At 52.7% G+C, this 24,862-nt stretch overlaps 1 protein-coding gene across 2 annotated transcripts; it reads right to left on the bottom strand.

The window, feature by feature from the left end:
* Positions 1 to 367: 367 nt before the first annotated feature.
* On the bottom strand, positions 368 to 24,474 carry GPR156 (G protein-coupled receptor 156). 2 transcript variants are annotated; one of them, XM_036394720.2, is made up of 11 exons: positions 24,414 to 24,474; positions 16,286 to 16,433; positions 16,033 to 16,177; positions 13,314 to 13,450; positions 10,972 to 11,107; positions 9,998 to 10,108; positions 8,832 to 8,957; positions 8,312 to 8,407; positions 5,360 to 5,596; positions 3,058 to 3,216; positions 368 to 2,507 (listed from the first exon to the last, which is right to left on the bottom strand). In XM_036394720.2, the coding sequence occupies exons 3-11, from the start codon at positions 16,135 to 16,137 to the stop codon at positions 1,317 to 1,319; spliced, it is 2,298 nt and encodes a 765-aa protein (XP_036250613.1). In that variant the 5' UTR covers positions 16,138 to 16,177; positions 16,286 to 16,433; positions 24,414 to 24,474; the 3' UTR covers positions 368 to 1,316. The 2 variants fall into 2 exon arrangements, with proteins under 2 accessions (XP_036250613.1, XP_054374612.1); XM_054518637.1 differs by having other exon boundaries at positions 16,033 to 16,174.
* Positions 24,475 to 24,862: the final 388 nt, after the last annotated feature.

Below are 24,862 nucleotides of genomic sequence, written 5' to 3'. Positions count from 1 at the left end.
GTGTTTCCATTTTAAAAGCAAACAGGGGCTTATGTTTGAAATATGTATGTATGAAATATTCCTCATAACATTACTGAGTTTGATGATTTGCCCTACATGCAAGCTTGGAAGACTGCAGAGGCAACAGGGGTAAAAAGGGTGACACCAGCGAAGGAGTGAAGGGAGAGAGAAGTGAGGGATTTCACCATCGTGAAGGGTAATGGAGAGGGCAGTGCTAACATGCTTTGTTCAAAACCAGCTCTGGATTCCTCTGACACCTGCTTTTTTAATCAAGCCCTTCTCCAGAAGGTTTATATTGCACTGGACATCAGGTCTCAGCATCCTGAACTCCTGTGGAAGCAACGATAAGCTCAAACGCCACGATAAATATCCCAAAAAGGCACACACACTGATTTACTGTTCTTGATGTTTCTAAAATAAAAAACAGAGCATATTAATTTAAACAAACCTTATTCCAGACTATATCATCCATACAAAGACAGACAGAAGGGCACAAGATCCAGAAATCAAGGTAAAAAAAGAACCCCCTTTTCAGATCCTCCTTTACAATGGCTAGCTTGTCTTTCCCTTCAGCTCTGACCTGAGTCTCACCTACAACGATGCACCTGAAGAAAACAAAATGCAAAGATACCTCCAAAAACATCACCTTTGGACTTCATTTTCTCGTTCAGATGCTACAAAAAGAAACAACCACCAAAACCCAAAAGTTTGCTGTGCACTTCCCATTCCAAAGTCCTTGTTTTGCCGGGAAGCAGCACACCCCAGGTGTGTGGCAGCCTGCAACTGCTTCTGGCATCTGTCTCCCATCCCCAGCTGGGGCTGATGCCAGTGGGATGCTCTGCCTGGGCAGCCTCAGGGCAAGGAGTCCTCTATCAGTCCATATGGAGAGGTGTGCAAGAAGCCATGGTTGTTTCTGAGGCAGGATGCTGCTCCCTGCCAGAGCAAATCACACAGGTCTCAGAGAGAAAGCTCTCTGAGGAGATAAGGTTTGGCTCTCACAGACCCCCAGCCCCAGTTCCTCCACTGCTGGCACCAGGATGGACAGAACTGCTGCTACCTGTGGGACACAGGCTGCTGCCCAGAGTAGCCAGGACAAGGCCACCGCCACCTCCTTGAGTGCTGCCAAGCCCCTCTCAGCCAAACTCAGGCTGCAGGCTGACCAGGCTGGGGCTGACACTGCAGATCAGAATGGGGCAAATCCCCACATTGCAGAACAAGGCACATTTCCCAGAGGGATGTGTGGCTTCAGCATTGCAGAGAACACGCAGTGTTGTGGGGGTGGGAGGGCACTTGCCTTTGGGACAGGGGTGCTCCAGTCACACAAAAGTGGGTTTCAGATCCTCTTTGAAATTCACCACAGGCTGGGGCCCGCCGTGGTGCTCTGTCTGGCGATCCTCACAGTCACTGGGCTCTGTGTCCGTGTCCGTGCTGCTGCTGTCCAGGGAGCCACGAGGGCTCTGGAAGCAAACCTCGCAGCAGGGTCGGTGGCAGCCATGAAACATCTCCTCAGAGCTGCTGCTGCTGCTGGAGTCAGAGTCTGGGTAATAGTACAGCGAGCGCAGGGAGGGCTCCGCGGGGCCCCTCGGCGTGCCCTGCCGCCGCCGCCGCCGCTCCTGCGGGATGCACGGTGAGGCGCCCTGGGACTCCCTGGGCCATCCCAGCCGCCCCTCTGGCTGGAGGCTGGCCTCCCTCGGGATGGCTGCAGGGGATGGTGCTGGGCCATGAAGGAGCCCTCTGCCAGCCATGTCCCCTCCCTTTCCCAGGGAGTTTTGTGCTGACTCCCCACGGCCCCAGCTGCCCACCTCCTTCACCCTGCAGCTGGCACGAGGGGATACGTGTCCAGGGAAGCGTGTGGAGGCAGGGGGCAATGGGATCCTCCGTTGATGCCTTGCCAGGTAGGGGCTGAGGGATGTGTGGATGCCTGGGTAGCACTCCTGGCCCACCTGTGTTTCTCCCTGCTCGTCTGAGGTGCCCCAGTTGCCAAGTGGGGGTCCTGCAGATAAGGCTGGGCTGTGGCTTTTGCCATCCAGGCTTAACTCTTGCAAGATTTCCCACAGCTTCTCGCTGTTTACATAGCTGATTTTGGGGGATGACTCCCAGGCTACACCAGCTGAGTTGTCCTGGCCTAGCAGCTGCTCTGAAGGCTGCTCCTGCACTGCAGGTGTCCCACACTCCTGGAGATCTTTCAGGCCACGTTCAATGCTGTCCCCTCCATTAAAAAGCAGCACCTGAGGGCAAACAGGCTCCTGGGTTGCATCTTTCTGGAGAGCCTGAGCATTGCTGCCAGGAGGTGATGAACCCAGCAAGCAGGGGGGCTGCCACCCATCCCTCCCTAGATCCTGGGGGCAGCAGTCCCCTGATGCATCCCCAGGCTGCCCTGAGCTCCAGGTGCAGGGAGCTGCTGGCAGCACACGGGGGTCGCAGCCGCTCTCCGCAGACATCAGCCTCATCAGCTTCTCCTTGGCGCTGCTCACTTGCTCCTGCAGGCTTTCGATCACGGCGTTTTTCTGTGTCAAACAAATAAGCCTGTCAAGTGTGGGGCAGGCAGGGAGGAGGAAAACGCTGCCAATTTGGAAGCAGGCACTGCCAGAAAACAAATCACCCCTCTCTGCATGGCAAGAGCCACACCAGCAGCATGTGTGACCTCAGCCTCCCCTGCAGCCCCCCCAGACGTGTGTGTGGGAAGGGGCTCACTGGGCAGGCAGCTCTTCAGGCTGGGGTGTTCCTGCCCAGTGCAGGGGACGGAGCAGGAGCCTGGGGGCTTTTCCGAGACAGAGCATCTCCCCTCTAAATTAACCATGTTTGACAAGGCTGTGGGAACCAGGCTCTCTTGTGCTCCTCCCTACAGAAATTTTTAAGCCCTCCAAATTATGCCAAAATTGTGGTGCTTTGGAGTGTGACAAAACAAAGCAGCTCTTCCCCTCAGGAAGGAAGAGGGTGGTGAGGGATCACCAGTGTGGACAGGGGTGTAAAAAAGGGCTTCCCACCCTGCAAAGCCTTTAGCCCACAAAAGGGAAGGAGGGAAGCTGGAGGAGGGGGGCTGGCAGAGCCCCATACCTCGGTGAGCAGCCGCTTCATAGAGTTTTTCTCCCCTATGAGCTGGTAGAGCTGCTCCTCGCTGTACACTGAGCGGCAGCTCCTGCTCGGGCTGGTGAAATATTTTGCCATGTGGCTCATGGTTTGGCTTTCCTCTTCAAAGGCTTTCCACTGCTTGAGCTGGGGAGTAGAAGAGGGTGTTATCCACAGAGCCCCCGGCCGACACAGCGGGAGGCAGGCACAGCTCAAGCGCGAAGGAGACAAAGGGATGGAGAGGGGGAGACAAAGGCAGGGTGGAGCAGAGACAGCCAGCCAGAGATGGCTGGGCAAGGGGCTGCAGTGTCACTTGGAGCCTCCCACCCATCTGAGCCCTACCCTGTTCTGGCTCCAGCTTTTAATGCAGGAGAGGGTCAGTGCCTGGCTGCACTGAGACTGCTGAGCACACTGTAAAAGCCCCCTCCCTCTTCTCCCCACTCCCTGACTCCATGACAGACAAAGACGGTGTCATGCCTGCCCCCTTATCCCTGAATCACTGGTGACAAGCTGAAAACCAGCAATGTTTAGTATCTATTTTCTCATCTAGTGTCTGCCTGGAAGCCTTGTGCAGCCTAGCTCCAGCTGTTTATCGATCTCAGATGAGCTATAGAAAAGCAAGCCCATTAGGAAAAACAAGGTAATGAATTAAAGGATCCAAGTTAAATAAAATGTTCAAGGGCCCCAGGCTCCCAAAGAAAAATGGTACAGGCAGAGTGAAAGTACAGCTCATCAGCTTCTCTACCCTCAGTCCGAGAGACCTGGTGCTCCAGCAGGCCTGGAGCTCACCAGAGGAGGTTTGGATCCTTGCTCCCAAAGGCTGCTCTGCAGTTACACTGCCTCAAGAGGCAGGAGGGGACCTCTGGAAATCATCCCAAATGCCCTGCTCAAGCAATGTCAGAGGGAGCAGCCTGCTCATGACTGTCCAACTGGGCCTTGAGTATCTCCAAGGATGGAGACTCCACAACCTCTCTGGGCATTCTGCTCCAGTGCTTTACAACTTTCACAGAAAAAACTCCAGCCTTTTCCTCATGTTTAAATAGAATTTCCTGTGTTTCAGTTTGTGCCCATTGTCCCCTGTCCTGTCAGTGGATACCACTGAGAAGAGCGTCGCTCCCCCTTCCCTATTCCACCCCCATCGATATTTATATACATTGCTGAGATCCCCTGAGCCCTCTCTTGCACAGATGTGCTTTCCTCAGCTTCACCTCTTCCTCCCTTTCTCACCTCATGTCCTTGAGCCCAAACATCCCTCCAAACATTCAACTAAGTAAATAACTGCTTCCCTTCCCTGTAACAATGGGAGCATTATTCCCACTAACGTGGTGGCCAGGCACACCAGGCTGCTCCTGGAGGACACAGGAAGCAGAAGTGCTTCGGCTCACCACAAAAGGCTTCCTTTAAACACCTCCTCCTCCTCCCTGCTTGTGGCAAAGCCCAGCTTCCTTCTCCAAAAGTGCAGAGGAGGACAGCCTCCCCTGTGGACCACCAGCAGCAGCAAAGTCTCTGAGAGTGGCTGGGCCATCTGGATGGTCTGTGCCCGGTTCCATCGCTGCCAGTGACAAGAGCTCCTGGTGCAAGCGGACACGTGAGGCATGAGGGAAGGAGAACTGCACAAAGGACACATCCCACCACCTGCATGGAGCAGGAGGAGGAGGCCAGTGGCTGCCTTGCCTCATGTGTGCTGTCTGTGTGGCTGTCACCTGGGGCACGTTCCTGCAGGAGGGTTTCTGAGCAGCAGTGCTGCACTCCTTGGAGATTTTCCAGGACATGAAGGGGACAAGGAACAAGAAAGCTGGACATGGACATTTTAGAAGGGCACAGTGACAGGACAAAGGAGAATGCCTTTAAACTGAAAAGAGAGTAATTTAGATTAGATACAAGGAAGAAATTCTTCACTATGATAGTGGTGAGACCCTGGATCAGGCTTGCCCAGGGAAGTTTTGGATAGCCCAATCCCTGGAAACATTTAAGGTCAGTCTGAATGGCACTACGAGCAGCCTGGTCTGGTGGAAGCTTCCCTGCCCACAGCAGGGGTGTTGGAACCAGATGATCTTTAGGTCCCTTCCAATACAAACAATTCTGTGATTCTTTGAGACTCAGGGAACTTGCTTGGGGAAGCAGAACCACCAGGGTGGGGTGGGCTTGGAGAACGAGCTGTGCAGGTGAGTCCAAACATTTGGGGAGAAAAAGCAGGAAAGTGAGTGCATTGATGCCCACGGCTGCTGTTGTTAAACTCCCAAAACGTGCCTATTTCCAGCCAAGTGACAGGACAGAAGTAGCAGCATACCTGTGGGACAAAGATGAAGCAGTTGATGGTGGTTGTACACACAAAGATGCCTCCAGAGGTAAAACCAAACAGCAGATTGTGCCAAGTACGGAAGAAACGGTGAACTAAGCAGATGGTACCAGCAGCCAGGAAAACCAGGTTGACCCCGACGATGAGTGTCAGGGACTGGTTCACTGGAGAGGAGCTGACATTGTCGGTCAGACCGGCCAAGTAGGTCCCGTACAGCAGGAGGATACTCTGGAAACAGAAAAAAGAGGTTTCCAGAGTGTGGAAAATTACAGCCCGATGGTGTCAAGCCCCGTGTCGCACCAAGCCCGGTGAGCTCAGATCGCGCTCAGCGCAATCCTAATTAATGCTCTTTGATCTGTAATGCAGACCTGCAGCGTGCGGTGGTGACGCCGCAGCAAACGCCCGGCACGCTGCTGCAGGCCAGCAGTGGGGCTGGGAACACAGGGCAGCAGTGAGGGCACTGGTGGGCACGGGGGGTCCCAACCAAAGGGTGTGAAGAGCCAAGAGTCACAGGTCAGCAGGTGCTGCCACAGAGCAGGGGATGGCTGGGAGAAATTGTGAAAACCACCCCTTGGGCAGCCTGGAGCAGGAGAAGCAAAGGCAGACAGAGAGGAAGCAGAGGTTCCTGCAGGGATGCAGCAGTGGGTGCCATCAAGGAGCAATAGCATACCTCTGAAGGAGCAGGAAAGATATCCAGAAGGAATTCAAAAAAGAAGGCAAAGAGATATGGAGGTTTAGACTGGAGGGAAAAGGATGTGCTTGGTGCCTCTTTAAATAGCAATAATCCAGGAAACTACCAGGTGCAATTCTTTTCCCTTCCCTTGGCTGTTTCCTGACTCCAGCAGCAGGGAAGGGCACTACAGAAGTGCCTCTACAGAGGCTCTCCCTCCCCCCGAGTAGAGCAGTTGTTTCAGAGAAGGCTGTCTCACCATCCTCCCCGTCAAGGGTCTCATGCATGCATTTTGCCAGTGTGCTCAGGATAAAACTGCCCAGCAGGATAAGCATCTCCTTCCCTAGGTGACACTAGCAGGAGACAACAAGTATTTTTTGCCTGCCTCCATACAGCTGAGCATGGTTTGCCTTCAGGATCATTTGGAAATACCATCTAACAAAGTACCAGCTCCTGAAAGGACCTGGAATACAGGGAATGTGACCTACATTATTCCTGTGCTACCCAGTAAGTGTCAGCCTTTTACTAAGAGTCATTGTTATTTTGGCATCAAGAAGTGCTTTGTGACATGAGATGCAGATGGTTTTTAGACCCTTCTGAACCCCTCTGTGCTGTGCCTTGGTCGGTGACTGTGATGGCCACTGCCAGGGTTAAGGCCTGGAGGGACACAAGCAAGGGACACTCATGTCCAGATCTCTGGTGAGACTCCGAACTTCAAAGCAGCAGAAGTCTCAGGGTGGGGTTGTAAGAGTGAAACCTGCCTTGCTGGGAACTGGGCCAGTGCCTGACCCTGCTCTGTGGAATTTGCACTGGATCATAACTGTGTCCACCATGGGGCACCTCCAAACAGCCCAAAGGCAAGGCAACCCCTAATCCCTGAGCAGGAAAAAACCAGCACCAAAGTCCCATTTAAATTCATACAGTCTATCTGGGACACAGACAACAGCGCTGCCATCTCCTAAACTAGGACTCTCAGTGGCTTGTTTGTTTGTTTGTTTTAAACTTGAGCAGAGGACTTTGCTTCTAATTCCAGGCATGTCCTTGGCAAGTCATTTCTGTTCATTGCTCTGTGCCAGTAAAACCAGGATAATACACTGAGTGTCTTCCCAAAGGGCTGAGTACATTAATGCTGTGGATGCTAAGAAGTGCAATGTATGCAGAGATAAAGCCTACACTCACATTAGTGTAAATCCAGACTAACTCCAGAGAAATCACCAAGGAAATACTCCATGACCCCCAGTAAGTAGGAAGGAACAGGGCCAGATTCAACCCAACATTAAAAAGATTACCTGGAACTGATTATGGGGATGTTTTATTTCCAAAAGGATTTTGTAAGGGCTGTAGGCAGAGGCATTACCTCTCTAAACCCTAACACAAACTGCAGACAAAATCAGAGGTGGAGACACAGCACTGAAAGCCCAGGCAATGCCTACATTACCTAACAGCAGAGGACTTGTAAGGACTTTGAAATTAAGTGTAGAAGGACTTGGCTGTGTCGTGAGGTCCCTTTCTGCCCTTTTTCCTATGATTCTGGGTAGATGGTCAGTGAGTATTACATTACAGTGAATCACAAAGAAAGTGCCTGTGCTGCACGCAGAGCCATTCCCAAAAAAAGGCTGTGATCTCACAAGCTTCATCAACATCAGCTTTCTGAAATGTGTCCAGCCTCTGCCATACCAGAGACACATGAGACCACAGATAATTACAGTGATAATTATACCAACATAGTTACATCAGTATAACTAACCCTGCTGGAAGAAGACTGGCCATGTGCAGAGATTCACCAGTGAAAGTGCACCTCAGAGGTATAATTAACCCGATAAGCATCCTGCAGAGGTGGGGACCAAGCACTCGTCATCAGCACCTCCTTGGTTTGAAGTCACAGGACACAGGGACTGAGCCACCTTGGCAGTGGCCATTCATTGGAGTCTTTGGGGAAGGAGTGTTGACATAAAGACCAGGAAGATGTTGAGTTTCAAGAAGTGAGATGAAGCTAGGGGCATGCCAGGAGAGATCTTGAGAGACTGTATGTGCACAGTGTACATAGAGGAGATGGTGAAGCAAGGAGAAAGCAGCTAGCAGGGCTTTCACCCTTCCTAAGATGGGAAGGGTTGGAAATAGGAAGGCTTATGAGATGAACAGGAGTAGCTGGGATCTGCAATGGGCACGTAGCTTGGGAGGGCAGCAAAATGACAAATGCTGCGAAACAGTTTAGGCTGAAAGACAGGGAGGAGGTGAGATACAATGCAAGAAGCACTCAAGAGGTTACATACCTTAAAGCCTAAAATGAGAACGAGCCAAAGATCAGAATAGAGCGATGCACAGGACTGCACCCGGCTCACGGAGCACGTCATGCCTTTCTCTGTGGCCTACAAGGCAAGGCAAAGGCACAAGTGAAGGCTGGCACAGACCAATGGGAAGAAGCTGGTCTCTGTAAACTTCTGAAAGGAGAGGCCAAAGCTGCTGCTACCAGGGGCAAAGTCTTAAACGAGAAGATTTTGGCCTTCTGCTGCCTCCAGGGATGGTTAAATATTTCTCTAAAGCAGATGCCTTGGAGCCCTCCTGCGCCATGCAGGTGATCTGCACAGACCTGGAAATTTTGCAGTGGACTCTCGCCTCTGTAATAGACCAGACATAAACCAAATCCAGAGTGCCCAGAAGGTTTTCTGCTTTGTTTTTCTTTCTGTTGTTTCTCAAAGACCACCTCCAAATGCCTGGCCACCCACTAACTCTGTTCACAGAGCTCAGATAGGACACAGCAAAACCCCACCCCGCCCGTGTCCATTCTTTTACCCGCAGTGAGACGCTGAGGCTTCGGAAGCACTGGACTGGGTCAGAGAACACCCAGGTCAAGAGCAAGACAGTGTCTGCCAGCACCAGCGCTGCCACCATGGCCAGCAACTGCAGGTCTTTGATAATCTGCAAACATACAAGAAGCAAAAGTTACTATGGGGAAGGAATGGACACCAATGACCTCCATCCCCCTTGGGTCCCTTTCTGTTGTTTCTTTCAAGTGACACGTCTATCCTACTACTTTGCCCAGAGAGGTGTCCAGCACTGACATTTGAGTTGGCCCCAAGATCTCTGTCTTCAACTCCCAAATTCTTGGAGACCTAATCAGGCTTGAGATCAGGTATAAACCCTGCCTGATGGTGTGGATAGCAGGTAAATGCTATGACAGAAAACAGTTCTTCCAAAACAAGACTATCATCCCTTATGACCTTATCACCAGCGGAGACAGAAAGGGCAGAAAAAAGCACCTGGTAGGAGCACCATTCTGCAAATTTAACACAGATCCCAGTGTGAAACAGGAGTCCTTGCTGATACCCAGTTCCCCTGCAAATCCTCTTGTCCCATCTTTCATCTGAGACCTACTTTTTTCTCTGCTGGAAAGTGACCACCAAAAGTTGTAAGTGCACTTTTATGTGCACAAATTTTCCATTTCCCTCACAGTTTCTGAATCCCCATCCTTAAGTGCTGCAGAGGAGAGCCCAGCACTCCCTTCCTGCCTTAAAGAGCAGAATGGATCCATCTGGGGATGGCCTTCGATCAGATGCTTTTGAGGACACCTGGTTTATTTTCATCCCACAAAAACAGCTGATTGTTTTTGTGGGATGAAAATAGACCTGAACACAAACGTTGGTGTGTAGTGTAACAAAGGCATGTGGCCAATATAAAATGAGACCATTGCTTGGTGATGGGGCTGGGACTCCACTGGGGAAGAGGCAGCCTGGCAGGGCACCCACATTCCTGTAGAGTGGAAAAGCTCCTGCCTCATTGTGCAGGAATAAATGAAGGGCCCATGCCCAGCCTGGTGTGAAACCAGACCTGTGATTGTGGCATCCATCCCTGTCATGTGCCAGTTCCATCTGCTATCCCACTGGTTTGGGACTTGCTGGTGTTTGCCCTCCATGGAAAGTCTGTCCTCCCCCTTCCCGCTTCAGCTGCTGGGTACTCACCACCCTCTTGTCGGGCACCCGCTGGGTGAACACCTTGTAGAGCCGCCAGCTCTTCCCCAGGACAGGCCCGAACACCAGCGAGGTCCCCACGCACAGCAGGCACAGCCTCACCTGCAGGGGTCAGAGCAAGGGGGCTGAAAGGGCTCACAGGGACACCACACACCCTCCCAGCCTGGGCTGCAGCAAGGATGGCCAAAGAAGACAGCAGAAGAAAGAAGTCTTCTGACTTCTGGAGGGTGATACCAGATACTAGAAAGCTGTCTACAAGGTGAAATAAATTCAAAGGCAAATACTCCTCTGTAGGCATGCCTGCTGCCTACCTTTCTCTGCCTACCTAGAGACTCTCATTGGAAGGGCAGGCAGGGAGAGACAGGCAGCTTGTGAGCAGCAGGGGCACAGAAAGTCCCAGCACCCATAAATCACTTGCTGGCACCTCTTAATTATCCACAGCCCAGTGGCTGAGCAGGATGCAGGGTGTGCTCCATCCCACTCTCCCACATGGGTGCATGCCCAGTCCTCAGTCTGGCAGGGTGGCTGCCTCAGGCCAGGACATGGGGGTTCATCACACAGGTGAGTGTTCTGATGAAGATCTTCTCTGCAGCCAAAAAACTCACCTAGAGCACCTGTGCTGTGTCAGGCAGTGGTGGCTGTGTGGAGGATCCCATCTCCTTTTGTGGTCCCCTCTGCCTGCTGCACTTAACAAGCCCAGCAGCCAGCCTGCCTGCCTGCAGGACCTGTCCCCCAGGGACCTCGGTGCAGATGTGGTTTGCAAACCAGCAAAGGCCCCATTCAGACAGAAAGTGTCTGGCTGCCTTTTGTGTGTATGTGAAAGCCACAGCCCAGCTGAGCAACGTGGTGGTGACAGGCTGTGGCTGGGACAGAGCATGTACAGGTGACAGCTGGCTGGGAGAGAGCACGTACAAACAGGTCTGTACATGTGTCAAGGGGCCCATCCCAGCTAAACCCCTGCTCACCTGAATTAGCTTTTCCATTGAGTCTCCAGATGGCAGGCTCTGCTCCTGAATCCCAAAGAGGTAAGCACTTGTGTAAGTCAAGCCACTGCCCAGCAGGGTCACAATGTTGAGATTGGGGCTGGACATCTTCACAATCCTCGAGGAAACAAAGCAGGGGATTTGGTGACAGTTACTGAGCATCATGACCTGGCAGCACTGGGGTGAGGTCCCCTTACAGGGATGATGACGGTCATAAGGAATGCTGACACACTGTCCACCCCCAGCCTGTGCTGTTCACCACTGCCCCAAAAGCTCAGCTATTACTCCATGGTCCCACCCTCTCCCTTTTCTTGCTGGAGTGCTTCACAATCCTTCAAGTATTCATTTAGCCCTATGCCAACACTTCTGCTGCAGAGGGACAGAGGTAGAAAACCACACCAACGCAGCCCAGGGTGACAGTCCCCAGCAGTAAACTTTAGGTGCAAGAGCTACGTGTGCTTCCAGGAACAGGCCCTTCCCACTGCTCCTTCCTCTGAGGAGGTATCTCCACACTTAGCACAGGAAGCTGCCAGCAATGTTCAGGTTACAGTCTCCCCTCTGTAATTTCACCTCATCACTCATAATCCTGTAACTGTATTCAGGGAGGGGAGAATCAACCCACTAATCTCTTATGACCTGTCACCCTGCCCCAGCCAGCCTACTGAGTGAAAGCTGCACCTCCTGCCACCCTTCTCAATAGCTCTGCCCCTTCAACCTGCTGCCAAGTCATTACTTTTCTCTCTCCTTGAGCTTCTTCCTGGCTTGCTGTCTTGCAGTCACAAAGCCTGGGGTTCAACTTGTCTCTCTCCCTCCCTGCCTTCCTCACCATGTCTCAGCCCTTGGAGAAAGATATTCACCAGCTCATGCTGTCAGCTGCAGCTGAGAAAGGTCTCCTCTGCCCTCCTAGGTTCAGGAGGAGACCAGTATTTATTTACCGCAGAGCAAATAAATAACACACATTCATTACAGCACATTCTGAGAACATAAATTCAAGTGGCCACTGAACTCAACACCACTCAGTAAATGAAGTGCTTCAGACTGGGGTGCAGTTGGGATGCAGGTCATGCAGCTGCTGCAGTGCAGCAGGCACAGGACTCTCAACACAAACCCTTATGGGCAGGACCCTCCCGACTGCACAGTGGTTGTCAGGAGCATTAAGGAATTTAAATTCCTTAAAGCCACCAGAGAAGTCCAACAAGATCAGTGCAGGCGGCACTCAGATGTACACCTCTGTGTGAAACAATGGCACATGGAGAGCAAAGGCTTCGCTGGGTGAAGCCTGGGAGAGGGATGTATCCCTGGAGGAGGAAGCAACTGAAATACCAAGGGGCCAATGAGGCTGAGAGAAGGTGGCAAAGAGGCAGCAGAGACATCCAGAATTGCTGAGGAAGGGTCAGCACTGGCTGAGACAGGTTGAGCTATGAGGAACTGTTGAGCCTTCTGCTGGATTTATGCTGCCTTCAGGGGAGCACAACTTTTTATCTCCTCTGTGCAGACTGAACAGCACCAAAAAAAGTCTACACTTCACCACCAGCTTCTCTCAGTAATGGAGATCATGTTCTCCACCAATATGAGCAACCACAAGAGCAAAAAGGATTATCAATATCTTCAAAGTATGAGTGGGCCAACAGCAGGGAGGACATGGCTCACTGTGGGGAGTATGCTGGCCTTACTGTGGGGCTGTGCTGCTCAGAGCGATGCTCTCAAGCATGTGGAGCAGAGTTGAGCTCTCCTTTTAACAACTCCTGTTGATGGTTTTATTGAGTAGCACCTGGATGAGACCATATAGCACTGTCTGTGCCAGAGGGCACCCATAGAGTCACAGAGCCATTAAAGTTGGAAAAGACCTCCAAGACCATCAAGTGCAACCTTTGACCAAACGCCACTGTGAGAACTAAACCACAGCACTAAGTGCCACATCCAGTCTTGAACACTTCCAGAGATGGTTATTCCACCACCTCCCTGGGTAGACTGTTCCAATGCTTGACAACCTTTTTGGTGAAAAAATTATTGCTGGTGCCCAACCTGAACCTCCCCTGATGCATTTCCTGGGGCCATTTCCTTTCATCCTGTCTACAGCTCCCTGCCTTGGGAAGGAAAGGAACAGTCCAAACAGGACTGTCTCCACCAGTGATCAAAGCTCTGTGTGATGGAAGAAGGTGCAACATCCCTGGCACTGCCCTTTCTTGCCCTGTGCTGCTCCTTCAGGCTTACACCCTCCTGATCCTTGGCTGGTCATCAGCTCAGAGCATGCTCCTGAAAGAGCCTGACTCCTGCTACTCCAGCTCAGGGGAAACCTCCCAGGAGAAGAGGGATGCCCTTACCTGTTTTTCCTGAAGCGAATAGTGAAGATGAAAAAGAAGAGTGCTAGCAGGACTCCTCCAGTCAGGAATGTCCACACAACTCCCAGGAGACCAGCAGAGAAGGATGGGGAGCTCTTCATACTGCGGTCAAACGATGTCTGCAGGAAGCAAAAGGGATAAGGAAGACGAGGACATTGCTGGGGCTCTTAGCAAAGAGGGTCCCTACTCCAGCATGATCCCTCCCACAGTTATCCTGCTCAGCCAGAACGCACAGCTCCCAGTAAGGAGACACTCTGGCCCAGACCAAGTCCTGCAGGTAGGGCTACTGAGATGTGTGTGGACAGGACATGTGCTCTGTCACTTGCTGAGTGTTCGGGAGGACACGGCAGTCCAGGAGCGCTCTTCTTATGCCAACTAGCCAAATCCATAATGAAGCTGTACAAGTGATTCATAAATCTCAGGCAGCCCTGCCTCTGAAACACAGGAACATGGACACTGGTTCCCCACTGTCCTCTGGAAACAAATCTTTGGAGGAAGGCCCCATGGTGCCCCAGTTCTTATCATGCTTCTTTAGATGCTTCTTGGCTCCCCCGCTTACCCTTCCCTGCAGCAGACAACTGATCAGCTGGAGGACGTGCCTGGGAGCCAGCAGCAGGGTTGCCAGTCGGTGCAGGAGCACAGCACAGGGAGTGTGACAGCGTTTTTCAGAGGTGGTGACATACTGAGCTGGAATCCACCCGTCTCCCAGCCAGATGGAAACTAACTTGGTCCCAGGAAGGCATCAGCTGAGAACTGGCTTTGGAGGGACACTCCCAAAGTGGGTATGATGGAGGAACCTCTCTCCTTACACACAAACCTCCTTATAGGTTTAAATCTCCATTTAAAATAATCTCTGCTATCTCCTTATTAACATAAAACGGATAAAATGATCCCATGTGAAACAAGAAACCTACTTCCGCTGCTGATTTAAAATGCTCCAGCATTTTTAACAGTGTGTGCATGTGTGGATTACCAACTTTTTCTCCCTTAAAAAAAGCATCACTTCAATAAAAGTGCTGGCACATCCCCTTTAAGGAGGGAGGGAGGAGAATGGGGTTTGAGTTGGGATCACACACCTCCTCACTAACTTCTCTGGCGCTGAGTCCTCTAATTTCTATTGCAGAAGACTACTTTTCCAGACAGTTGACATTGCCCCAAACTCCCAATTTTTACTTCAAGGTCTGAGCTGTTTCTGCTTCCAACCTTGCTAGAAATAAATCTTCAAGCAGAAGAAAGGCATTTGTTTAGAGCCAATGCCTCATGTCCCTCTTCCCCAGCCAGGCTTCATCTCCTCTGGGCGAGCAAGAACAACGCACAGCTTGCAGAATTAAAGCCACCATATAATTCTTGACAAAAAAACGTGTCACTGCCACACGACCACCGCTGATCCTGGCAGCTCACATGCTGGTGCCACACTGATCACAGGGCAACTGGGAAAGGCAAACCCCTGCCTGGGAGAGACATCCAGCTGAGAGCTGCTGCTGGGATACAGCTGCATGCACATCTCAGCCTTGCTTTGCAGCAGCGTGGAGGGATCCCTGGGGGGATCTCATCTCCCTCCTGAAAACTGCTTCCCCCCTCCTCTTCCCTCTTGCTATTCCCTGGGGAGTCTTTTGCCTCTCTGGGAAAAGAAGACCACACCAGATGGTGAAGATGGTCAGCCACGTCAGTGCCCTGCTTACACCAGGACTCTCTGTGTGAAAACCCCATCATTCGGCACAGATGAGGTCTGGAGCTGACAGGGCTGGTGCAAGGCTGTAATGCCATTCTATTTCTGTGTCCTGCCTGCTCGAGCCCAAGGGTAACACCTGGCTTTTGCCACTGAGGTGAGCAGGGCAAACTCAACATCCTGGGGCTTCTGCACTTCCCTCCCAGATGTACCACTAACAAAATCTTTTCACTTCTGGCTGCTGTCAAAAGTATTGCTGCACCCTATTCCCAGCAACCACCTAGGGATCAGAAACGCCCCTATGATCTCCGCTTTTTCTCTCCCACACACCCTCCCACCTGACTGCTGTTTCCCTGGATGTTGATGCTACTTGAAGTTGATGGAGCGCTTTGCTGGCTGCTGAGCGCAGTAAATCCTGGTCCTGGCAGGGGGAATATTAATTGTAAGCCAGCTGCCAGAGCCAGAGGAGCCAAGCAGCTTACAGTCTTTTAATTAAAGGCCCATGGTCGTGCAGGACGTGATGGAGAGCCGAGTGGGCCAAGCCTCACTGCTCCATGCAGCAGCCCCACGTGGTGCCAGCTGCAACTGAGTGCATCCCAGTGTCATTTCTACCCCTGCCTTACTGGTGGAGGGGGAAGGTACCACTTATTACAGAGGATGACTTTCAATTAAATCCTGCTCTACTCATATTTGAAAAGCACTTTGAAGTTAGAGGGGACAGGAAAGGTCAAGGGGAGATGGGGCCATCACAGGCCAATCCTGAGCAGCTGGCTGACACATGGGAGGGCTGCTTAACATGACTTGGCTGTCGTGAATGCTTTCTCCCCTTTGGATAACTGCTGGGTGTCACCTAGACTGGTGTGTCTTGTCTTTCTATCAACCAGGTGACAGTGTGCTGCCTTCAGCTGGACTGGGATTGCTTGGCAGCTGCACCCCCCTCTTCATCCCTCCCCCAAATCTACTTCTGCAGAGCAAACCTCATTCCCCAGAGCACTCCTCTGCACCCGTACATCCCACTGTATCCGTACGTACCACTGTGACAGTGCAGAGCTCCTGCAGGGCCCGCTGCTGCTGCTCCTGGCTGCCAAAGCTGGAGCTGCCATCGCAGAGCTCAGAGCAGTTGAATCCCGGCTCCATAGCACATCCTCAGCCGTCATCCAGCCGTACCTTTGCCCTGCTGGGAGGATGAGCATTGCCTTTCTCCAGTGAGAAGACACCTTTGGCGCACACCACATCCCCCCTGTCAGCAGAGGAGGGTCTGTGGACAGCCTGGGGCTGAGCTTACCCAAAGTGGACGTTGGATGCACGTCCAGAGCCAGGACAGGGAGTGCCCCCTGACAGCGTCCCTTGGGTGTCCTCTGCAGCAAGGAGAGTCAGCTCAGGACCAGGGCTCCCACAGAGCACGGTGGCACCCCCAGCACTGCTACACCAACCTGCAAAACAACACCTGTGGAGGGTCACAGTGGCCCCCAGCCCCTATATCCCAGCTGGGAGCTGAAATGAGGTGCTGTGGTAGTCCAAGAAGGAGCCATGGCACAGCACCCTGAACACCTGCATCTTTCCTTTGCCAATGCATTTTCCTGCACTGGAGCAATTTCAGGGTCATTTTGCAAGTACCCTCCTTGTGCTGGCAGTGACTTGCTGGTTGCAAGTACCCTCCTTGTGCTGGCAGTGACATGCTGGTTTCTTTCAGCAGAGAACCAGCCAGTGAAGACAACAACAAACAGCAACAAGTGCTGCCATTGCTTACCAGGACCTACACCCAGGCCTGGGTGAGCAGAGGGGAAGGTGCTTTAACGCTGTGTTTTGGCTGACTTGGCCCGAGATGCAGCCTGGCTACCTGCAGAGCTGGCTGTTTATTAAGGAGATGGAGAAGCCTGACACCTCCGTGCTCTCCCTCCCTCCCGGTGCTCTGGCTGCCAGGTTTTGTCCCTGCCTGCTCCTGCTCCCTTTGCACCACCTTTGCCTCTGTTCCCCCTTTCATTTCTCTTTTTGGTGTGGATTTTAATAGGCCTCATTACCATTTTAGACATGAGGTCATACTTATCCTCAAGCATCCTTACTCAATTACCATTGTCACCAGGTTTAATTAGCTTCCAGCACACGACCATAAGCGAGTCTCCTGTCGTTAGCAGCTGGGGAGGAGGCACAACAGCTCGCTCCCTACTTGCTCCTAACAACAGGTGGGAGGAAAAAATTATCTCTATCAAGCTCCTCGGTGCTGCTCCCTGGCTGAGCATCCCCTGTACCTGGCCAACCTTCCCTGTTGCTGCTCCTGACATTTTGATGCCCTCTCCTCCCAAGTCCTTTCTTTGGAAAAACTCCTGTCATTATGTGAGCAAAGAAAGAGTAAATTAAAAAGAAGCATCGTCACCAGGACCTGGTGTGAAACTTGGTGTTTGTCACGGGGCATAATCAGGATTCAAACGCCAGAAAAGCTACAGGTGTTGTTCTCAGCTCGAGTGTAGACTGATTTTTCAGCTTCAGAGCAGTTGTTTACAAGTCCCAGCCCAAGCACATCAAGCTAAGTGGGCTACTTGTCCAAAATTAGCAGACCCACCTCTGAAGCAATAACCCCAGCTCTCCTGCTGGCAGAAGCCTTCAGGTACTGCAGGTCCTGGCACCGTCCTGCCCCTGCCAGAACTTCCCCTAGCATGAGATCAGCTCGCTGTGTCCTACAACCACAGTATCACACATCAGCCAGACTGAAGATTTTACACACATGGTGTGTAAAGACGTGTTTTTCAAGAGTGCTGAAGCCACCCAGCTCCATCAAGCCTCCTTCTCTCTAGCTTGTGGCAAATCATGGTGGTGTTTCCCCTCTGCAGCAGGCTCATCCTCTGGGAGTTTTCATGCCCTCCATAGCTCAGGCTGAGTGACTGGACAAGAGCCATGGGTGCAGGAGATATCCAGCTGCTGCACTGAATGCCAGGATTGCTACAATGCTGGAAGTGCAGTGGAGAGGAGGAGACAGGCTCCAGCTGAGCAATTCAGAGACCAATGGACTGTGTGGAGGGACTGGGTGGAGATGGGGGTAGGAAAGGGGCACTGAACCTTTGATGCTGAGAAAACATGAAGGTGAGCACTGCCCAGCCTCCAAGGGGCTCAGCTCCTCCCCATGCCCTGGTGGGTTTACAGACAAAATCCCCTATAACTCCTTGTAACCTTCTGCCATGTCAGAGGGGGAACACACCTGGCAGGTGGACCACTACCAAGGCTGGCATGAGGCCAGCAGGCACAGCCTTCCTGTGGCTCACCAACGGAGCTGTTACCACAAGGAGCACCAGCTGAGCCCTCATCCACTCAGGAGGCCACCCCTTGGGGTCTCCCCAGCCCCCATCCCTGCATTCTGCAAACGGCTCCCACACAAAGTTGATTACAAACCGGGGCTAATTAGTGTTCATTAGTATGCAACAAAGCAAGCACCAGTGCAGTTGTCGCTGAAAAGCAACAGGCATTTCCAGCCCAGCTCCTGCCTCTTGTGAGAGCTGGCAGGAATGCTTCTCTGTAGCCTGGAGAGGATCCAAGGGGACCAGCACTTTGGAGGGGTCACTGACCTCAGGGTGAGGCTGGGCAATGGTTGTCAGGACAGACAACAACACAGGTAAAACCCTACATCCTTAAAATGAAAGGGTCTGTTGAGAACAGAGACTTGTGGGGTTGGGTTTTTTGGGGTTGTTTTTAAGACTTAAAATGCCAACCAATTCTGATAGATCACTTCCAGAGCAGAATCACAGAATGGCTTGGGTCAGAAGGGACCCCAGAGCTCTGCTTGCCTTGCTCTGCCCTTGCTGCCCTTGGTCCCTGTGGCCCTGCACCTGCTGGCTGTCTGGGACATGGTGCAGAGTGTTTGGCCACAGAGGAGCACCAGCTTGCACACAGACATGATCCAAAAAGACAAAAGTCAACAGGAAACAGGTGACTGGACCACATGAAAAATATTAGCACCATCATCTTCTCAGATAAAAGGGAAGCATTGACTGCTAGAAACAGTATTTGGATAAAAGCAATTTGTGGTCACCTCAATGGTTGGATCTCCTGGCCTGGAAAACCTGTTTCCTTAGATCTGTCAAGACCCAGGAATACTTTGCATAAAATCATTTAGGTTGGAAAAGAGCTCTTAGATCATCAAGTCCAACAATTAACCCAGCACTGCCAACCCCTCCACTAAACTATATCCTTAAGCACGGTATCTACATATTTGTTGAACACTTCAAGGGACAGACACAGAATCATAGAATCACTAAGGTTGGAAAACACCTCAAAAAACACTGAGTCCAGTATCTAACAATGCTTAGTAACTGTAGACTAACACATAAATAGCCCTCAAAATAGATGCAGTTGATGTCATCTAAATGCACATCTTGACTCTCTCTCAGTTTCTTCCCTTTCAAAACATTTCTTTTGGGGAAAAAAAAACAGAGGGAAAAAAACCTTTAAAGAAGATGAAAAATTGGTGCAGCATGTATAGACCCAGAGCAGGCAGAATGAACTTTTCACCCCAACAGGTTCATTTTGATGTAGTGCTGAAAGAGAGGCTTCTTCCCAAGGGTGACATCGCTGCTCGGCGAATCAAAAGGTGCAAAACCAAAGATGTCAAATCACAGACAACAGAACAATCACATTCAGAAATGTGCCAGTCTTCATGGGCTCTGCAATCCTGTGCGGTCACACCAGCCCTGACAGCGAAATGGTACATGCACACCTCTGCAGGGAGCACATCTGGAGAAACATCTGCTGAGAAGAACTTTTGGGAAGGCGGCTGTGTGGCCAGAGGCAGAGAAGAACAACAGGGGAGAAGGAGCAATGTGCAAAGGGCAGAGCCACTCCTGCTGCCCCAGGAGGGGAGCAGAGACCTCGGCTCACCCACGATGGGTCTGTGCTGCTGCTGCCAGTCCTGGTGGGACATGGAGCTCTGCTGGTGTGGAGCAGCCAGGACTGACAGGACACCGGCTGCACAGTGGGAAATCAGCTGGATAACTGTTCCGGCAAGGTGAACACCGCGGGATGGGGTTTTGCAATTCAAAGTCTGGTGCTTCCAAGACAGGCTCCTGCTTTTTCCTTCTGCTCTTCTTGCCCAACAAGATCCCTTCTAGTCTGGCCTGAGTAACCTGCAATATTGCCATCCCCAAGGTGATCAAAAAAAGTCACAAGCCAGATTTACTGCAACACCTCCCGCAATCAAGCTACTTAAAAACTGTGAGTTAAAACACACAGCATATCTGAAGATTATTTTTAATTTGTATTTAAAACTTTGGCACCTACACTTTCATGCTTTTCCCTGCAAACACAAAAGGAAAAAGAAAGAAAACCAAGAGACTCATAACATCATCCTAAAACCTGGGTTACAAAGGCTCAATCCCCAGGAACACTGGGGAATTACAAAGCTGTCACCCTTCTTCTCAGGGTCTGTCCTGTGCTCGTGCTTCATTCTGCTCCTGTCCCTGGGATTTCCAGAGTCACTTCCAGGCCCTTCAGATATCTTCATGCCTCAAGATAGACAGCAAGCTCAGTGAGGATAACCACCAGGAGCTGCAGGACCCTCTGCACACAAAGAAGGGAGATGCAGGACAAGGTGCTTCTGACTCTGCGTGCATGGGGAGCTCACTGTGTGACTGAAACCTGAAATTTTGTGTTGACTGAAGCTAGGTCAGATTTTCAAGCCTCCTATCATTTTGGAAGAATGAAGGCAATAACTTCTGAATGTTGATTTTACTGCTTGTCTGTCCACTGTAGCGCCCTCAGCTTGGGAGAATGGCATGAGGTTGGCACATTTAGCTCTAACTCTGGACTTTTTAACTTTTTAAGTGCAGGCTGAATACCCACCTGGCTTTTTTCAGTTTTGTGGTTTACATTTTGAATTAAAGAAGCCTCCATGCACAAAAAAAACCCCCAAAAAACGCATTACTTTTTTTGAACCACCACATAGTCCTGCAAGGAACTGACTCACACTTCTCCCACTAAGGAGCTGATAAGGCTTTTAACTCTCTAACCATAATTGCTATACAATGACAGGCATGTGAGAAACAGAGACAGAATAGATTGGAGATGTTCAAAGGAAGGAAAATTAGGAGGGAATACCAAGAAGCATAGGGAGCATGCCACAGATGAGGCCAGTAAGCCCAGAGCTGATGGGGAGGTAAACCAAATCCTTGGAGCTGCCAAGGAGCAACTTGAAGATCTGAGCCCTCCCTCGTGTCCAGCTGCAGCAGCTGCTGAGCAGCACGTGGATGAAATGAGAGAAACCTCCAGGTTTCTGCCTCCCCAAAGTGGGTGGGAGTCCAGGGATGGGGACCCCACTGCCCCTCGTGCTGAGCTCATCCCTGCTTGGCCAGGTGGCCTGGCAGGCTCCTCACACAGAGCCAGGCAACAGCAGAAACAGCCAAAGTCCTTCCAGCCGAATCTTAGTGACACCACTGTACTCCCAGGTGGAAGCTCACCTTCCTGCAGCCAGTGAGGGAGGCAATGGGATCTCTGCTGCCAGACAGCAGCCTCACCACTTGGGGCCAAGGAGGGCACAGCTGCCTCCCCCAGAATGGGCAGGGGGCACACCCTCTGAGAAGGAAGGAGAAGTGCTGCTCCCTTGCCCAAGCTTCTGCCCACAGCAGCTGTGCTGCATGGACAGGAAGGACACGCAGAGGCTTTTCACCGCTTTGGGAAAAATCCTGCATTTTCTTCACTCCATTTCATTTATTAGTGGGAGACCACACCTGTAGGTGATGTTCTGCCTCCATGGGACAACCCCCCTGCTCATTCCCAAGCCCTGAGTGGAAGGTCGCCATCTCAAGTGCTGGGCATGTGGCAGATGACCTGGAAGTGGGATGGCAGGGGCTACCTGTCCAGAAACACACAGCCAATTTCATGCTGCACTGCACCTTCACCACAAAGAGGCAGAAGTGGCCAGGGCTGGCTACAGGGCCAAACTGCATGGCCACCATGCCCCATGCCCCCAGAAACACAGCTCTTGCCTGCCTGCCACACTGCCAGGCACAGCCAAAGAGAAGCAATGTTGGAGGAGTGCAAATATCCCCAAGCATGCCCTTCACAATTTGCCCTGGAAGTTGCTGCAGGCAAACCATGAGTCCCCCTGTCCGCCAGGCTGGTCAATCCTGAATCCCTGCCACGGATCACACCCATATCCCTGCCCCAGAGAGGCTGGCACCTTGTCACAGGACAAGGAGGCTGCAGGACTCTACTGTGGCTGTGTGACACTCACACTTTTCCACCAGGACGCTGATTCAAGGCACTGTGACTGGTGCAGCCAGGTCTCAGGGCTCTGTGCCCATTCCTGGTGCCTCTGTTGCCTTTATACCTGCTCTCATCCATCCACTCGCCTCAGAAACCTGCCTTTTCCCAGGCCATTCCCATCAATTGCTGCTACCTTCTCCTTTGGGCATGTGCCCCACTATGCTGCTCTGAGGCACAGCTCAGCCCCAAGCACTGCTGCTGGAGGCTCAACATCCCTCCCTTCCCTCCACAGCTCCCTCTGCCTCCGGGGTGTTAGCACCAGCCTAACAAACGGGAACATGCTAAACAGCCTTACAGGAAGGTGTAGCCTGCGATTTTTTTCTGTCTTAACTGTACCACCTTTAGAGAGCCACCATGAAGGTAAGAGGTAAAAAAGCCTGATGATTTAGAATTTTGATTTACAAGGGAGATCTACCTTGTGGTTGAGGTGTGTATGACTTAATTAAAAGCAGAAGCTCACTCCCACTGAAGCTGTTTGCTGCCGAGCTATCAAATGCAGAGGAGGAAGAGACCTCAGAAGGAATATTTCCATTAAGTTATGTTTCACATTAAGCATATGCCTTCAAGAGCTCTCCCTTTCCAAAGCTGGCAGAAAGCTGCAGCTGCTCCTTCATGCAATCAGACACCATCCCCTCACAGCACCAGCACACCTGTGTTTTCACAAACAGGGCTAGGATGGCCAGGCTGCAAAGCCACACAGCCCCAAGCACAGGGACAGCGTCTAGCCCTAACAAGGTCAACAGGTTTTTTTTCTCTATTTTACTTTTTTTTCTTTGAAATCTGGCAGGATTTTGGAAATCAAGTGACACATTTAGTCCTTAAAGAGGCAGGAAAACAGAGCACTACAGCTCTTTCACCTTACCCCTGATGACCAAGCAGCAGGGAATATTTTCCCCTAGGAGACAGACTTGACTTAAGACTCTGAAAGCCAGAGATGTCCACGGCTCCTCTGGCTCCCCTCCCGGGCACCACTAGCTGCCAAACTGCACCCAGTGCTGCCCTGCTCAGGCTTCTGGTCTCCTTGCTGGGCAAAACAAGCCCCCCACCAAGGGCCAGGGCCACATCAAGGTTTCCACGAGGTCTGCCAGCCCGGCTCCCTGCAGACAGCAGCGAGGCTTGCTCAGGGGGGAGAGGGGCAGCTCCGAGACTGGAGGCACAACCAAACCCATGCGGAAAGCGCTGCTTGTAAACTGTGTGAGCACAGGGTCTGCAGTGAGAACAGAGTAGTGCCCCGGCAGCAGGTGGGTGAGGGGATGTGGCAGCTACGCCAAGGCTGCACTGGAAATGCCAGCTGCAACTCAACACTGGCAGCTCCCGGTTACCGGGATCTGGTTCCCTTGGCCTCCTCCCGCCCCTCTGAGGATGCAGAGCACCCGTGGGGGAGCGGAAAATCCAGCTCCGGGTCCACGAGCCACCCTTCTCTGAGAGGTGACCAAGTCCCTGGGAGTTGTATCACGCTCAACTCTGGCAGCCAAGGAGAAGCAAACAAGCTGGGTCCTGAGTGTTTCCTGGGAGGGGGTCTCACCCCTTAGCAGCACTGTGAATCCAGGGCACAGGGTCCCTCTCTCTCCCTCTCCACCCAGCAGGTTGCTGCCCTGCGGAGTTGATTGCAACTTTTCTTCCCCCTATTTTGAACTCCAAGAGGCGCACAGCTCACCCAGGTAATAGCAGTTTGGTTAGCACAAATTGACCTAGCGCTGCAGCTTTACATCTTTGCACCCTGCAAGGCAGCCCTTTCCCATCGCCAGGTGCTGCCAGGTTCCCGCTCCTACAGGCGCCTCCCGGGGGCTGCTTGGAACCTTTGGGACGGTGTTTTCTGGGGAGCTACAAAACACCGTCCCCAGCCCACCCCGTTTCGAGCTCAGGGACGCACTCCGGGCACAGCCAAGCCAGCGAAGGGCGAACGAGGAGCTCTGCATCCCGCAGAATCGCTCCCGAGCACGGCTCCGTGCCGCAGGGCGGGAGCGCTCGGGGGCTGCCGGCCCATCCCCGGCCCCGCCGTGCCTGGCTCCGGCCGGCTGTGGGCAAAGGGGCACAAAGGGCAGCAAAACCACAGAACTCGGGAGGTAACCTGGGCGCCCTGTCTCATCCATCCCGCTCGCAGCCCCAGCCACGGCTGCCGGCCCCTGTCTCCCCACACCGCGCCCGGCGGAGCCCCGACCCACCTGTGGGGACAGCACCCGTACCCGGGGTGCCAACCTGCGGATACCTGTGGATACCTGCGGGAGCCTGGCAGGAGCGGCGCGCCCGGCCCGGAGCAGCCCCGCAGCCGCGGCGGGACGCGGAGCTCGGCCCCTCAGCGCCCCTCAGCGCCCGGCTCCGCCCGGCCCGGCCCGGCCCGGCCCGGCCCGGCCCGGCGGGGGCGGGCGGCGGGAGGGGCCCGGGCGGCCGCGCTCCTCCCGCCGTGGCGGCCGCGCCGGCCCCGCTCCCGTCTGACCCGGGACAAAACTCTCGGCAGCGGGGAAAAAGCCTGGGGGCTGGGGCTGTCCCGGCAGGGCTGGACCCCGTTTCACGCCGGCGGCTCCTCCAGTCGAGAGCGGCATCGAGCCCTCCCCAGAAGACCCCGGAGCCGGGAGAGCGGCCCCCGGCACAGCCCCGGCTGACCTGTTCCCGC

The sequence above is a fragment of the Molothrus ater genome, chromosome 2 (genome assembly GCF_012460135.2).
Source record: "Molothrus ater isolate BHLD 08-10-18 breed brown headed cowbird chromosome 2, BPBGC_Mater_1.1, whole genome shotgun sequence".
NCBI lineage: Eukaryota > Metazoa > Chordata > Aves > Passeriformes > Icteridae > Molothrus > Molothrus ater.
This window is presented reverse-complemented; position numbering and strand designations above follow the sequence as displayed.

Excerpts from the sequence above, each read along its gene's own strand:
- GPR156 (XM_036394720.2), bottom strand. The coding sequence starts at position 16,137 with ATGGAGCCGGGATTCAACTGCTCTGAGCTCTGCGATGGCAGCTCCAGC. Across the intron at positions 8,408-8,831 it reads GCCTCAGCGTCTCACTGCGG|GCCACAGAGAAAGGCATGAC; the intron begins GTAAAAGAATGG and ends CTTGCCTTGTAG. Across the intron at positions 5,597-8,311 it reads TTCTCATTTTAGGCTTTAAG|AGTATCCTCCTGCTGTACGG; the intron begins GTATGTAACCTC and ends TTCTGTTTCCAG.